This window comes from Bubalus bubalis, chromosome 11 (genome assembly GCF_019923935.1).
Source record: "Bubalus bubalis isolate 160015118507 breed Murrah chromosome 11, NDDB_SH_1, whole genome shotgun sequence".
Classification (NCBI taxonomy): Eukaryota; Metazoa; Chordata; class Mammalia; order Artiodactyla; family Bovidae; genus Bubalus; species Bubalus bubalis.
Window position 1 is genome coordinate 77643060 of NC_059167.1, and position 15992 is coordinate 77659051.

Genomic DNA, 15992 nt, shown 5'->3' on the forward strand with positions numbered 1-15992 from the left:
CTCGGCCTTCCCGGGCCTGACTCGCAACAGCCCCAAGGCGCTCCTTCCAATCAGCGGAGAGCGACGCACGACGTTGGGAAGTGACGGCAGTTCCGTGTCCTGTGTGGTGGGGGCGGTGGGAGTGATGAGTTCACTGAGACCGTGATAGCCGTTGTGTGAAGATGGAGGTAGGCTCCTGAGCGTTGAGAGCGCGGCTGACGGGGTTGAAGCAGAAGCGGGAAGCCGGGCAGAGCGGCGGCAGACGGGAGGGGAGAGAGAGCGGGGTTTGGGGGGTGTTGTCATAATGTATGGGTCAGAATCCGTCGCTCCGATCTAACTCCCTGCTTCCCCTAACTTAACCCCGCGGCTTTCTTTTGGTTTCCAGTTTCCCGGAGGAAATGACAATTACCTGACGATCACAGGGCCCTCGCACCCCTTCCTGTCAGGGGCCGAGGTGAGCATGAGTTGCCGACGCTGCGCGGAGAGGGTGGGAGGCAGCGGTGGGGTAGGGTGATGGGGAGGAGAGCGCGGATGCCAGGGCCGGGGGGTTGGGAACCGGAGGCTGCGATTGATGTTTGGAGAAAAGTGGCAGCTGCCTTCAGAGCCTATGAGGACTACGCGGAAGGCCAGGAAAGCTGCTGTCATCAGAAAAGCAGGACTCTGGGAAAAGCGAACCTATTTTAGAGCGATTCTGTATTGGAGTACAGAGTGAAATTGTCTCCTTTCGTGGAGGAGAAACAAGTACAATAATGGGAGATCGCAGTAAGGAGAGAATGTTTCAGCCAAAGAAATTTGGGAAAGGGCAGGAGTTTACCTAACATGTCAACTGTGGAATGTGTTCATTCTTAAACCGTACTCTATTGAAGGGGTCTGTGTTTCATTAAATCCTCCTACCTAGCGATTTTTAGAAAGTTAATGGTTATGTTTACTTACAGAGTATTAGCTTGTTGTGCTAGTGAGAGAATGAAAGGAAATATTTGCGAGAAAACATGAAATTGAGTAGAGCACGCGTTTCTGTTTGCCAGTGCCTCAGAGTTTGGGTAGGTTACTTCACCCTTATGTGTCAGTTTCCCTAGCTGTCAAATGATTGTAACAATAGTTTCTTACGATGTTGTGAAGTAGAAGTAATGATCATGGTGCGGTCCTTTAGTGTTCGTGGAAAAGATTGAATTGAAATGTTGTCATAAATGTGTATGATTTGTTTAGACAAGGCAAAAGAAAAGGAACAAAAATAAATTCAGTCTTTGAGAAACTGAAACTGAAATTTTGAACTTTCTACTGTCTTTTGAGAATTTTAAATTGTTTTCATACGTGGCGTAAACCATTTTATCACTTTTTTTTGTATCAAGAATTCTCAATTGCTGTTAAATGAATTTATCCATAGGGTCGCAAAGAGTTGGACTCGACTGAAGCGACTTGGCATGCATTCATGAACTTATCCTGTAACAAACCTTAATGCTTTCATGTATGAGAATTAGATGGGCAAGGCCGGGGGTTGGTGGGGGGGATATGTTACTAGTTTTTTTTTAACTTTATTGTGATTACTGTTTATTTTTACACTCCTAAGTACAGTGTGAATCAAATGAGCAGTAAATTTAGGAGTAATATAAAACTAAAATCTGTTTGATGCTTTGCAATCTCATTGTTCGTTTCTTCTGAGTGATATCTTCATGGTTTAATTTCATTATTTGGAGTGTTGTAGATTTCACATTGGTCTCATCCACATGAAAGCACATCATTACCAATTTCTTCTGAATCAAGTCTCCACAATTTAAATTTCTTTATTTAGAGTGTCGTAAATTTCACATTGGCCTCATCAAGAACTTTCCAGGTTTGAGTCTATCCTTTGTGTTTGCTTTTATTACTTTAAGAAAAAAATTTTTTATAAACTCTTTTGCCAAGAAGTTCTATAACTAAATTTCAGTGAATTCCTTTAGCCTAGGGCCCTGTCATTGTTACCATTTCTCCTTATCCATTACAACTTCTTCACCTTTGTTTCCCCTCTTGTGTGTTTGTTTTCCTTTATTTCAATTGGTTTGTGGTTTTTGTTGTTTCTGGTCTTACTGTGTGCCACCCCAAGTATATCTTAAAACAAGATGAAGATGATTAAAATTTTTTTTCTTTAGAAGAAGGGTAATTTTTAGAGTTTCTTGCAAGGAAAAGAAATGTCCACAAAAATACTTATCATAAAAAGTTGAAAAAATTGGACTTCTTTGAAATAAAGTGTTTTAGTTTTGTTTTTTTTTGTTTTTTTTGTTTTTTTTAGCCATGCTGTGCAGCTTTCCAGGTTGTAGTTCCCCAACCAGGGGCTGAACCCAGGCCCAAACAGTTGAGAGTGCCAAGTCCTGACCACTAGACAAACAGGGAATTTCCAAAATTTAAGAACTTTTCATCAGTAGACATCATTAAGAAATTAAATAGGCACTTCACAGACTGGGAGAAGATATTTTATTACATATATCTGGCTCAGATTCAGAGTATATTCAGGTACTTCTGCAGAGTGAAATAAAGAATCCAATTTTTAAATGGACAAAAGATTTAAACTTGCACATCAGAAGAGAAGGTATCCAAATTGTCACTAGGCATATGAAAAAGTATCACCATCACTTATCAGGGAAATGCCAATTAACGATGAGGTACCATTTTATACCCATCATAATGGTGAAAATTTAAAAGACTGATCATTCCAGGAGTTGGCAAGCATGTAGATAACTCTTAATCATTGCTGGTGAGAGTGTAAATTGATTCAGCCTCTTTGGAAAACTAGCAGTATCTACTACACATGAAATATAATTATCCTGTGACCTGGTAATTCCATTCCTTGGTATATACATAAGAGAAATGTGTGCATATACTAACCAAAAACATGTATGTCCACAGAAACTTGATTTATATAGCTAAACAGTGGAAACAAATGTCTATAAACTGATAGGTTTGTTAAAAGGAATACTACACAGCAATAAAAAATAATGAACTACTAATAAATGCAACGTGCTGCTGCTAAGTTGCTTCAGTCGTGTCCGACTCTGTGCGACCCCATAGACGGCAGCCCACGAGGCTCCCCTGTCCCTGGGATTCTCCAGGCAAGAACACTGGAGTGGGTTTCCATTTCCTTCTCCAATGCATGAAAGTGAAAAGTGAAAGTGAAGTCGTTCAGTCCTGTTCGACTCATAGTGACCCCATGGACTGTGGCCCACCAGGCTCCTCCGTCCATGGGATTTTCCAGGCAAGAGTGCTGGAGTGGGGTGCCATTGCCTTCTCCAATGCAACCTGAGTGATCTCAAAAATATAGTACTGAATAAGAGAAGCCAAATAAAAAAGAGTAGACACTATATGGGTTCATTTTTTAAATTAAGATCAAGAACAGACAGCACTAAACTATGCTGATAGAAATCAGAATAGTGGTACCCCTTGTACTGGTGGGAGGGAGTATTGACTAGAAAGGAGCATGAGAAAATCTTTTAGAGTGATGGAAATGTTCTTTATCTTTATCTGGGTAGTAGATAATTGGGTGTTAATGTATGTAAAAATTCATTGAGTCATATACTTAAAATTTTTGTGCTTTACATAACTTATACCTCAATAAAATAAGAAATAATAATTTTTAAAGATTAAGTGTCCAGAGAGGCAGGCTTAGCATTTGTAATAGCATTGCTTGAGCTAGGAGCGCTCTATAGTCTGAAGGGAGTTTAATCTTTCTTTTTATCTTGTTTAGGTTGGCACTTAAATAATGATATTGTAGTTTGAGCACTCTGGGGAAATTAGTCATAAAGATGCATGCTTGCATGTTAAGTCGCTTCAGTCCTGTGTGATTCTTTGTGACCCTATGGACTGTAGCCCACCAGGCTCCTCTGTCCATGGGATTCTCCAGGCAAGAATACTGGAGTGAGTTGCCATTCCCTTCTCCAGGAGATCTTCCTGATCCAGGGATCAAACTAGTGTCTCTTGCATCTCCTGCATTGGCAGGCAGGTTCTTTACTACTAGCGCCATCTGGGAAACCCCAGTCATAAAGATACCTGTCCTTAATTTTTCTAATTTTCTAAGTAATCATTAGAACCAGTTAATGATTTCAGACTGAATAGTTAAATTTTCATTACCATATCAATTTTTAAGAACAATTAAACTATTTTAATAATCCATAGGACCAGTGTATTGTTGAATAAATCAGTGTTTGATTAAAAGAACTTTTCCTTAAGATGAATAATCTACACAAGAAATTACTTAAATACTGGATTGTGTGTTTTGGTATGGAGGAATGTGAAAAGGTAGGAAAATGATATTTTAAATTTTTTTAGTTCTCTAGATAGCTAAACCTTTATAATCCTTGCTTATAAACTATAATTCCCAAACTGCTTTCTTCTTCATAAAGCCCCAGGAATTTAACAGAAGGAAATGAAAGTTGAGTTGAGAAGGGAGGGGAATCATGTTTCTGTTTCCTCTTTCTGTGTCCATGTCACTTAGTTTGACTTTAATATTTGCTACAGTTTTATGTTTTATATTTGACAAGCTAGAGTTTATGATTTAGTTATATAGTGAATCCACTGAAATAAAAGAACTTTAGATGTTCATTATCTAATAATCTTACCAATAGTTTGTGGTAGTAAAAGCTTTAGAGTAGATCTCTATTCTAACACGTGGTTTCCCCTTCTGTATTCTTGATCATTGCAGTTATTTTACTCTTCCTTTTTAAAGGAAGAAACAAAGTAACAAAAAACAAAACACAATTAAAGCCATGGATGCAGAATAACAAAGCTGTTTCCATATTCCAGTGGGTAGTACATAGAAAGAAAGCCTTGTGAATTCGATACAGTGAAATCTCTGCTTCCTTGGTGTTTAGTGTAGTTCATGAGAATATTCCAGATGGTTTATGAGGGCTAGTCCTTTGTAGAACACTGGTCTTTTGTATGAATTTTTATTCTTTTTTCAGTTCTCATTAACAAATAGTATCATTTTCATATCAGCAGAGTTACTTTTCTTATTTGTTGTGGTAAGCAGAAAAGGATAGTCATCTATTGCTTTACCAAAGCAACCTGTATCTTCTTAAAAAATTGTAAACCACTATTTTACAACTGTTGATCTAATACAATAAATGTTTCTCTGGATCCTTCCTGTCACTGTAACTTTTGTTTGTTTATATCAGAATTTGGTAAAAGTCTGTATACTCTTTTTCCTGAAAAAATGCTCACATGAACTTGAACTGAAATCTCAGAGTCATGGACTGAAGTTAAGAACTTCCACACAATAAGAAAAAGTATGATTTGTGTACTGAAGAAAGTTCAGTTCTTAGGGAGAGTTTTAGTTTTTCCTCAATTGTCTGCTCCCGTGCTCTTTATGCTCCCCTCGTGTTATCGCAAATGTTTACCATGCTAAATAGTAAGGCTCTTGGAGGAGGAAAATATAGAAATGAAGCGATATACGTATCTTTTTGTCTTCTAGGAAACTTTTTTCTGTCTCCCAGTGTGATTTCAGAGAAATTTCACAGACGTACTCTCTCCCTAGTTTTAATAGCTGGAAATATTCTATCAAAATTAAAAATGGTGATATTGGTGAGATCCTTTCTAGGTCTGGAAAAACCTTAAGGAATTCTTAAAGAATGTTGTTGTTACTGTTCACTTGCTCAGTTGTGTCCACTTTTTGTGACCCCGTGGACTGCAGCATGCCAGGCTTCCCTTTCCTTCACCGTCTCCTGGAGCTTGCTCTAACTCATGTCCATTGAGTCAGTGATGCCATTCAACCGTCTCATCCTCTGTTATCCCCTTCTCCTCCTGCCTTCAATCTTTCATACCATCAGGGTCTTTTCCAGTGAGTCGGCTTTTCGCATCAGGTGGTCAAAGTATTGAAGCTTTAGCTTCAGCATCAGTCCTTCCAATGAATATTCAGGACTGATTTCCTTTAGAATTGACTGGTTTGATCTCCTAGGAGTCCAAGGGACTCTCAAGAGTCTTCTCCAACACCATAGTTCAAAAGCATCAACTCATCAGTGCTTAGCCTTCTTTATGGTCCAACTCTCACATCCATACATGACTACGGGAAAACCATAGCTTTGACTAGATGGACCTTTGTCAGCAAAGTAATGTCTCTGCTTTTTAACATGCTTTCTAGGTTGGTCATAGCTTTTCTTGCAAGGAGCAAGTGTCTTTTAATTTCATGGCTGCAGTCACCATCTGCAATGATTCAGGAGCCCAAGAAAATAAAGTCTGTCACTGTTCCATTGTTTCCCCATCCATTTGCCATGAAGTGATGGGACTAGATGCCATGATCTTTGTTATTTGAATGTTGAGTTTTAAGCCAGCTTTTTCACTCTCCTCTTTCATGTTCATTGAAAGGTTCTTTAGTTCCTCTTCACTTTCTGCCATAAGGGTGGTGTCTTCTGCATATCTGAGGTTATTGATATTTCTCTTGGCAATCTTGTTTCCAGCTTATGCTTCATCCAGCCTGGCATTTTGCATGATATACTCTGCATATAAGTGAAATAAGCAGAATGACAATATACAGCCTTGACATACTCCTTTCCCACTTTGGAACCAGTCCTTTGTTCCATGTCCGGTTTTAACTGTTGCTTCTTGACCTGCGTACAGGTTTCTCAGGAGGCAGGTCAGGTGGTCTGGTGGTGTCTTTTTCAGAATTTCCCACAGTTTGTTGTGATCCACACAGTCAAAGGCTTTATCGTAGTCAGTGAAGCAGAAATAGATGTTTTTCTGAAATTCTCTTGCTTTTTCTGTGATCCAGTGGATGTTAGCAATTTGATCTCTGGTTCGTCTGCCTTTTTAAAATCCTGCTTGAGATACCTTAATTATGGAAAAGAAAAAAAATACCTGTGGGTATCTACTGAATTTCATATGAATCAGTTAATATTTATTGTGTCATATGACAGGTTGATAAAATGTAAAGTTTCTGAAATTCCAACAATCTGTGATAATTGGTTGGGGTAGGTGACAAGCTAACAATTAGGATATTAATGTTATCACTAAGTAATTATATATATCAGGGCCATGTGACTAACCTTTGTGTAGTAAATCTCATTAGTCCTTCTAATAACCATATAAGGAGATTACAACTCTGATTTTATAAATTAGGAAAACCCATTTGAGGTCATATAGTAAGTGGCAGAGAAGGGACTTGAACCCAGATCTCTGTGACACGAAAGTCTCTTGCTTTTAATGCTCTATTTGCTATTGTTATTAATGCTCTGTTGGTGCAGATGTTGCCATTAGTTTTTTAGTATCAAAAGAAACCATAGCATTTAATGTATTTTAAGTCAGACATTGATCTGTTACCTCCGTGAATGGTGGCCTCATTCAGAGTGCATGCCTGCACTCTCAGTCACTCAGTTCTGTCTGACTACTTGTGAGCCATGGACTGTAGCCCACCAGGCTCCTCTGCCTGTGGGACTTCCCAGGCAAGAACACTGGAGTGAGTTGCCATTTTCTTCTCTTTGGGATCCTCCCAACCCAGAAATCGAACCTGAGTCTCCTGCGTCTCTTGCATTAGCAGGCAGGTTCTTTACCACTGAGTAGAAAGAGTATATTATTATTGTAGTTGGATTAGGAGGAAGCGATTGGGTCTTCCAGCTGGAGTAATCTTTTTCTTCCTCTTTTGCAGAAAGGCTTGTTCAGAGCAAGACAGGAATGTGTTCGGGAACTGTTAGAGAACCAGTTTGCCCTCTGGCTATATCTCTTATGAAGGTTTTTCTCCTCACTGTTATCCTTATTTTGGCTGGCATTGTTGGGTTTTCTGAAAATCCTGTATATATGGGGATTTTGTACAAATCATGATTTCTGAAATGGAAAAGAGGTAGGAAACTCTCAAGTGCATATATTTTAGAAGTCCATAAGGTCCCCCTGACAGTTCCTTTTAGGATCTGCTTCAGAGGATCCTAAAACAACAAAGTGTAATTGTGTGGTTGACAGTGAATTTCTGTGGTCTAATAGTTCAGGTGTAGTAATTATGAAATAATTGCTGTATCCTAGAATCTTCAGACAGATTTTAAACATCATAACAAAACAGGTTTTAAAGGTTGGGTCCTTACTAATGGTCCTGAAAGAATCATTCATTAGACCAACAGGCAAAATACTTTAGGACAACCAAGATGGTAAAGGTGGAAAAGAGATAAATGAATTGAAAACTGTGATTGATATTAGCAGCTTTGTACATGACATATGGCCAAAGATATGAGGAAGAAGATTCTTATTTTTAAAATTAAATAAGTCCTAAGATATTGATAACAAAAATGGGATCCAGGCTGAAAAGAAGTACACTAAGAATGTCTAGTACTCAGGCACGTTCTTCGCTTAGCAGTATGCAATTCTTCCTCTTTCCACTAAATCTTTTTCCTTTTTTCCCTCCCTACAGACTTTCCACACACCAAGCCTGGGTGATGAGGAATTTGAAATCCCACCTATCTCCTTGGATTCTGATCCTTCATTGGCTGTCTCGGATGTGGTTGGCCACTTTGATGACCTGGCAGACCCTTCCTCCTCTCAGGATGGCAGCTTTTCAGCCCAGTATGGGGTCCAGACGTTGGACATGCCTGTGGGCATGACCCATGGCTTGATGGAGCAGGGCGGGGGGCTCCTGAGTGGGGGCTTGACCATGGTAAGGGGCAGGACATTATCAGGCTTCCCCAACCTCATGGGCATGGTGTTAGGGAAGATACAAGTGACTCTGTATGCCTTACTTAAATTCCCTTGGGTATTACTTATTTTTCATTCTTCTGACTAAAGTCTCACTAATAAAGACCCCACTTCCCTTGAATAAGTGAGATTTATCATCTGAATCAATTTTATTTGAAACATGTTTTAAAATTGTAAAATGTCCAATGTTAACCCTGAAATGAAAATTATTTATTGTATTTTTGAAAAAGTTTTTTCCCTATTACATTATGTCTTTCACATTCTACGATTCAAATGAGTGTGATTGCTGGTGTGTTGAGGGGTGTATTCAAAACCTGTCTGAACCATGAGTGGATTAAGTGGATTAATATGTGTTATAAATCAGTGTATCGGGCTTCTAGCACATCTCATCAGCACATCGACACACATTACACTTGATGCCAGACATCTCTTCTAACATTGGCTTTACTCTGATTTGCCTGTGCATTGAACTTTAACAGCCATTATTGAGGAGGGTGCAGGGAGAAAGTTTTTCTTTCCCCAGTGTCATCACTATCTCCAGATTACTGAATGATTTACTTGATCTGAACTTGTCCAAGATTAAGACTTCTTTGGCTGTTTTAGTTGTTTTGGAATAGGCCTTTGAGTACAAATAAGTGACTTAGTACTCAACCTGTAATTTCTCTACTTATTAAAAAGCTTAGTATGTGTTATATGTAGATAAATTATTTGATGTTTGTTTAAATGATGATGCATTCTGGGTAAGCAGAGGGTTTATAAGCTGTCCTGAATTCAGGTGCAGGGAAGGGAAAGGTGGTGTTTTTTGTATTTACTGTTTAATTTGTCCTTCTGCTTCTCTCAGGACTTGGATCATTCTATAGGAACTCAGTATAGTGCCAACCCGCCTGTTACAATTGATGTACCAATGACAGACATGACATCTGGCTTGATGGGGCATAGCCAGTTGACCACCATTGATCAGTCAGAACTGAGTTCTCAACTTGGTCTGAGCTTAGGGGGTGGCACCATCCTGCCACCTGCCCAGTCACCTGAGGATCGTCTTTCAACCACCCCTTCACCTACAAGTTCACTTCATGAGGATGGTGTTGAGGAATTCCGGAGGGTAGGGCATTCTCTGCCAAAATCAAATCTGCCATGTTACACTGGGATAGAACCTTTGACATACAGATCCTACTAAGTTTTCTCTCCTACTGCCCTGCCATTTCTCTGCTCTTTCCTGGTTATGGGGTCCTGCCTCTTAATTTACAGTTTATAATGCTTTTTCCAACCCCCATACTTATCTGTCCTCACATACTTTACTAAAGCCTTAATCCTCTTGCCTCTATTTTTATTTAGCATTTCTGAAAATTTCATTCCTATGACTAGTTTACCCCATCTAAAAGTCCTTTTCTGTGAGTTCTCCAGATGTGATACTTCCCTCATAATTCTGTCTCTTTTCTCCTCACAGCAACCTCCCAGCCAGAAAACAGTTGTGGTGGAAGCAGGGAAAAAGCAGAAGGCTCCAAAGAAGAGAAAAAAGAAAGATCCTAATGAACCTCAAAAACCAGTTTCAGCATATGCTTTATTCTTTCGTGACACACAGGCTGCAATCAAGGGACAGAATCCCAATGCCACTTTTGGGGAGGTTTCAAAAATTGTGGCTTCTATGTGGGACAGTCTTGGAGAAGAGCAAAAACAGGTGAGCAAATAATGAGGAACAATGTTATAGAAGTTCTTAAGAAGGGGGATAGGGACTTCCATGCTGGTCCAGTGGCTACGACTCCACGCTTCAGATGCAGTGGACCCAGGTTCAATCCCTGGTCAGGGAACTAGACCCCACATGCTGCAACTAAAACCTGGTGCAGCGAAATAACTTTAAAAATTGGTTTAAAAAAAAGGCAAGGGGATTAAACCTAAGCTTTAACTTTCTCAGATGTTGTTTAATATCAGCTCTTTGTTAATGGGATTCAAGATCATATGTCTTAAAAATTGCAGCCATACACTGAATCCAAAATACCTACATAAAAATTATTATAAAAAACACTGAATCCACAGCCAAGTTTGGAGTTTTTCATTGGCCTCATATAAACTTGAAAACTATAGTTAACCTCCCTAAATTTAACCTGAATTAAACAAATGAAAATTGTGATACTACATAAATATACAATTGAAATTAAAGATGAGTGTAATTATCATTACCCTAGACTCAACAGGTGTTATCTGCTACTTAATCTTAAAACAAAAACTGAATTTATTAGGTAATTTATATCAGTTATGTGTTGCTCACTAAACCACCAGAAATTTAGTAGCTTACTGCTACTGCTAAGTCACTTCAGTCGTGTCCGACTCTGTGTGACCCCATAGACAGCAGCCCACCAGGCTCCACCGTCCCTGGGATTCTCCAGGCAAGAATAGTGGAGTGGGTTGCCATCTCCCTCTCCAATGCAGGAAAGTGAAAAGTGAAAGTGAAGTCGCTCAGTCATGTCCGACTCTTAGCGACCCCATGGACTGCAGCCCACCAGGCTCCTCCATCCATGGAATTTTCCAGGCAAGAGTACTGGAGTGGGGTGCCACTGCCTTAAGACAGAAGTAATTTATTACTTATTATGATTCTGTAAATTGGTTAGGTGGTTTTCTTGGTGTTCTTACCTGGGTTTATTCTTGGAGTTGTACTCACAAACGACAGCCTGATATGGCTGCTCAAGATGACCTTGCTGCCATGTCTGGCAGTTGGTGCTACCTGTTGGCTTAACGCCTTGGTCTCTTTCGCATGGTCTCTCATCCTCCAAATAGGCTAGACTGACTTCTTTACACTGGCAGGCTTAGAGCAGTGTTCCAAGAGAATGCAAACAGGTGCCCCCAAATTCTCTTTGTGTCAATTCAGCCACATTCTAATGGTTAACTCACAGAGCTAGCCCAAATTCAAAGGAAGGGGAAATAGGTTTCATTTGTTAATGGAAGACTAGGTACACAGAACAGGAAGAATTGTGGCCATCATTGCAGTTTACCACATTCCTTAAGAGGGAGAGTATATACTGACTGGGTAGACATGATCCCAGACTAAGCAGACTACTGATTTTATCATGTAGTTAGGGGGTCAGGATTTGTGTTGGTTACAGAAGTGTGGGCAGTGGTTGCTATTAGCTTTAGAAGTGTAGTTATTCTGCAAGCCTACTGTTGATTGGCTGGCTTTCATATACAAGTCTGCCATGGAGGCTGTCTTGAGTACTAGTTTTCAGAAGTGTATTCACCTAAGGAGGGTTGTCAATATTTACACTAAGATGAATTGTCTTTCACTGATGAATAATACAGGATTATTGGTCTTTTCTATGAGTATATGGACTTTTTAAGCAGCTTCTTTCATGCAGGTATATAAGAGGAAAACTGAAGCTGCCAAGAAAGAGTATCTGAAGGCTTTGGCTGCTTATAAAGATAATCAAGAGTGTCAGGTAAGAGGACTGGGATAGATGTATATTTAAACCAATAAACAGATTTTTGAGCTGCTTATTAGCATTTATAAGAAGTAAATACCACCAAAAAAATCTGTGGAATCTATTAATACTATGTAGTATTAAAGCTTCAAAGTATGTAACAGGTTTCCCATTTGTTTCCATCATAAAACTCTCCGAACAGTCTGTCTTTCTGAGTTTGATATTGTCATTGTTTACTTTAGCCAAGTAGCACACATGGCTGCCCATTTTTCTTTCTTTCTTTCTTTACCCATCACCTCCACCCCCCGACCCCCCACCCCCATCTGTAATGTATTCTTTTCTTGGAAGGGATTAGGGTGAACATACCCTGGGAAAGAGGATAAATGTCCTGATTTTTTTTTCATCTTCTTTTAGGCCACTGTGGAAACTGTGGACATGGACCCAGCGCCACCATCACAGACTCCTTCTCCACCTCCTGTGGCTGCTGCTGACCCAGCATCTCCAGCACCAGCCTCAACAGAGCCCCCTGCCCTGTCTCCTTCCATTGTTGTCAATTCCACTCTTTCATCCTATGTGGCAAACCAGGCATCTTCTGGGGCTGGGGGTCAGCCCAATATTACCAAGTTGATTATTACCAAACAGATGTTGCCCTCTTCTATTACTATGTCTCAAGGCGGGATGGTTACTGTTATCCCAGCCACAGTGGTGACCTCTCGGGGTCTCCAACTTGGCCAAACCAGCACAGCTACTATCCAGCCCAGTCAACAAGCCCAGATTGTCACTCGATCGGTGTTGCAGGCAGCAGCAGCAGCAGCAGCTTCTATGCAACTACCTCCACCCCGACTACAGCCCCCTCCACTACAGCAGATGCCTCAACCCCCGACTCAGCAGCAAGTAACCATTCTCCAACAGCCTCCCCCACTCCAGGCCATGCAACAGCCTCCACCTCAGAAATTTCGAATCAACCTACAGCAACAGCCACCTCCACTACAGGTCAAGATTGTGCCTCCACCCACTCTGAAAATGCAGACTACATTAGTTCCACCACCTGTGGAAAGTAGTCCAGAGCAGCCTGTGAACAACAGCCCTGAGACCCACACAGTGGAGGAGACCACTCCTGAGACAATCTGTGAAATGATCACAGATGTAGTTCCTGAGGTGAGACTCTGTTTTCAGTTATTTGCTCTAGATCAGTGAAAGCATTTTGGTTGATACAATAAAAGCAGGAGTTGCTAGTAGCATTTAATGCCTGACGAGGAATACAAAATATCCTATAGAGGACATTTGCTTACAACTGAATTGTCCCAGCCAAGATACTCTGTAGTGTTCTTGAGAAGAAACATTAAGAGGGCCTCCTGCCCTAGATTACTCCTTAACTCAGCAGAAGTAATACTGTAATTCAAGTAAAGATACAGCCTAAGCATAGTTACTTTTTTCAAGTGTCTACACCAGGATCCAAAGCTATAGAGACAAATTCTTCCATTTCTCCCAAACGTTGACTGCTTGGCTTATGTTTTAAGTAAAGGGATGGGTAGGAGATATAGGTAGAAAAATTCAGCTAGTACATATCGATGAGTCTTTCTAAAGAGATAGATGCCAATTTACCCTACTTTAACTTGAAATCTGGGTCTATTTGTGATCCTAGCTTCGTAACTAATGAAACAATGTTTTTTTGATGTGGGCCATTTTTTAATTGGAGGATAACTGCTTTACAATACTGTTTGGTTTCTGCCATACATCAACATGAGAAACAATTATTAAAAAAAAAAAACAAAAAAAACCACCCCGCCCTGCAAAATCAGGAACTATGGATCTCGAAAGTTTATCTTCTCTTAGTCCCTCTGATCTTAGTTGAGGTGACCCCAACCTCTACTCCTATTTTTGAATTGATATTTTCAGAGGAATATTATTCAAGTGTAGAATAAAGTTAGTGATAGGTTAAGATTAAACACTAGCATTATGACCAGCATTCCCCTGATGGGAAGCATCATGTCAGTCTGGATGACAAAATTCTAAAGCTGGATTTGGAGTGAGACCAAGAATTCACCTTCCTTTGGAACTTTACCCCTACCTGTGAGGGACTGTAACATGTGTTGCTCCACTGGATCACAGAATTAATTTGACTAGCTGCCTGGCTGGCTAGGTAGCAATCTAGTCCATCTTTGATGCTCTCTTCCTCTCATAGGTTGAGTCTCCTTCTCAAATGGATGTTGAATTGGTGAGTGGGTCTCCCATGACACTTTCACCCCAGCCTCGATGTGTGAGGTCCGGCTGTGAAAACCCTCCCGTTGTGAGTAAGGACTGGGACAATGAGTACTGCAGCAATGAGTGCGTGGTGAAGCACTGCAGGTGAGCTTATAGTTCCCTTCTTATAATTAATGTATGGCTAAATCAACTGTTGGAATAACATGGTATCTGAGCATATAATCAGTATCACCTTACCTTAGGTAGAGTATGTTGCTATGTATGTCTGATCACAGAAGCTACTAGAAAAGTGTCCCTCCTTAAAAAGAGCTTACATTTGCTGTACAGACAAAGATGACATGATTAGCAGTTCACACTTTCCAGTTACCACGTTAACTCTACGTGTTCATTTTGAAACTATGACACATCAAGCTGTTGGTGACTGTGAATATTAGTATAGTTTATCTCGTCAGTGCGAACCAGACCACTTAGGTAATGAATTAGAATTTGAGGATGGATAGGTGGTTAAGTAGCACAATAAAATGCTAAGTATGGGGCAAAGGGAAGAAGTTCTGAAGATTCTGCCCATTTCCCCAGTTTTCCTGAGACTGATCTACATCCATGAAACAAGGCATTGGTATTTCCTGTCTCAAATCCTTTAAATTAGGATTGGCTATACTTCTGACTTCTAGGCCTATTGCCCTTATATTCCTATTTAGGTGATATCTATCAACCTATTTGTTTAAGACAGAGTTTTAAAAAAACATACCTAGGCGGTAATTCTAAGTTTGTGTGTATCTTTTTCTTTCTTAGGGATGTCTTCTTGGCCTGGGTAGCCTCTAGAAACTCAAACACAGTGGTGTTTGTGAAATAGTACATCTATTCTCCAAGCCAGTGAAGACTTACTGCTGGGAACATGTCCACCGAGCCTATTTTAAAAAGACAAGTGAGGCTTCTGGTAGTGCCTGATCTCAACTCATGATGATCCTTTACGTCGTTCACCTTTCTCCCCTTCTGTCGCTCTTCTACAGGAGCTATGGAGCAGGGCCACTGAGTTTGCTGCAATCTGGAATTGCTTTTTACTTTCAAGTACAAGCAGAGATATCAGTGATAATAACAGAGGAAAGGGTGAAGGGAATATAAACAAGTAGAACATAGGGGTGATGGCTAGGTGGGGGATTGTTTGAGGAAACTTATTGGTATAATTGTCATAGGATTTACCTAAAAGATTATTAAAATGATAGAGTACTCAGCTTTGAGGCTAGGAAAAAAACATCACTGTGTGCATCCCTTCTAAAGGGGCTAAAAGGTTGCATTAAAGGTTACCTCTTAGAGAACTGTTACTATCATATCTGTACATTCATTATTAGTTTGAGAACAAAGGTTTTCAACACAGTAATAATAAGCACACTGGACTGTAGAGAAAATAACATCACCTAGGAGCTTCTTATTTCTCTGCAATTATATTTCTGTACTCAACTTTCTGATTGTATCACAGTTTGAGTGTAAAAGGGAGAACTCGACATCCTTAATATACGAGATTTCACCAAAGTTTAAAGAAATTGTGTTCACTTGTGTTTGATGAAATATCTTTTAAAAAATAGGCCCGAAGTGTTTTCACTTATATAGGCTAATTCTCTGCATACCCTAGGCACTTACTTAATGTAAGATGTGCTTATTTCATTTTTCTTGGAATTAAATGAATAAAAAACTAGCAAAGCCACAGTTGTAACAGAATAAGCAACTATTTAAAACATGACAGCTCTAGTGATGATAATCTTAAGT

At 39.9% G+C, this 15992-nt stretch overlaps 1 protein-coding gene across 2 annotated transcripts; it reads left to right on the plus strand.

The window, feature by feature from the left end:
- Positions 1 to 28: 28 nt before the first annotated feature.
- Positions 29 to 15932, plus strand: TOX4 (TOX high mobility group box family member 4). 2 transcript variants are annotated; one of them, XM_006062097.4, is made up of 9 exons: positions 29 to 167; positions 365 to 433; positions 8333 to 8575; positions 9455 to 9715; positions 10061 to 10291; positions 11961 to 12041; positions 12438 to 13181; positions 14209 to 14372; positions 15021 to 15932. In XM_006062097.4, the coding sequence occupies exons 1-9, from the start codon at positions 162 to 164 to the stop codon at positions 15079 to 15081; spliced, it is 1860 nt and encodes a 619-aa protein (XP_006062159.1). In that variant the 5' UTR covers positions 29 to 161; the 3' UTR covers positions 15082 to 15932. The 2 variants fall into 2 exon arrangements, with proteins under 2 accessions (XP_006062159.1, XP_025151832.1); XM_025296047.3 differs by lacking the exon at positions 29 to 167 and adding an exon at positions 7583 to 7665 and having other exon boundaries at positions 363 to 433.
- The last annotated feature ends 60 nt before the right edge of the window (positions 15933 to 15992 follow it).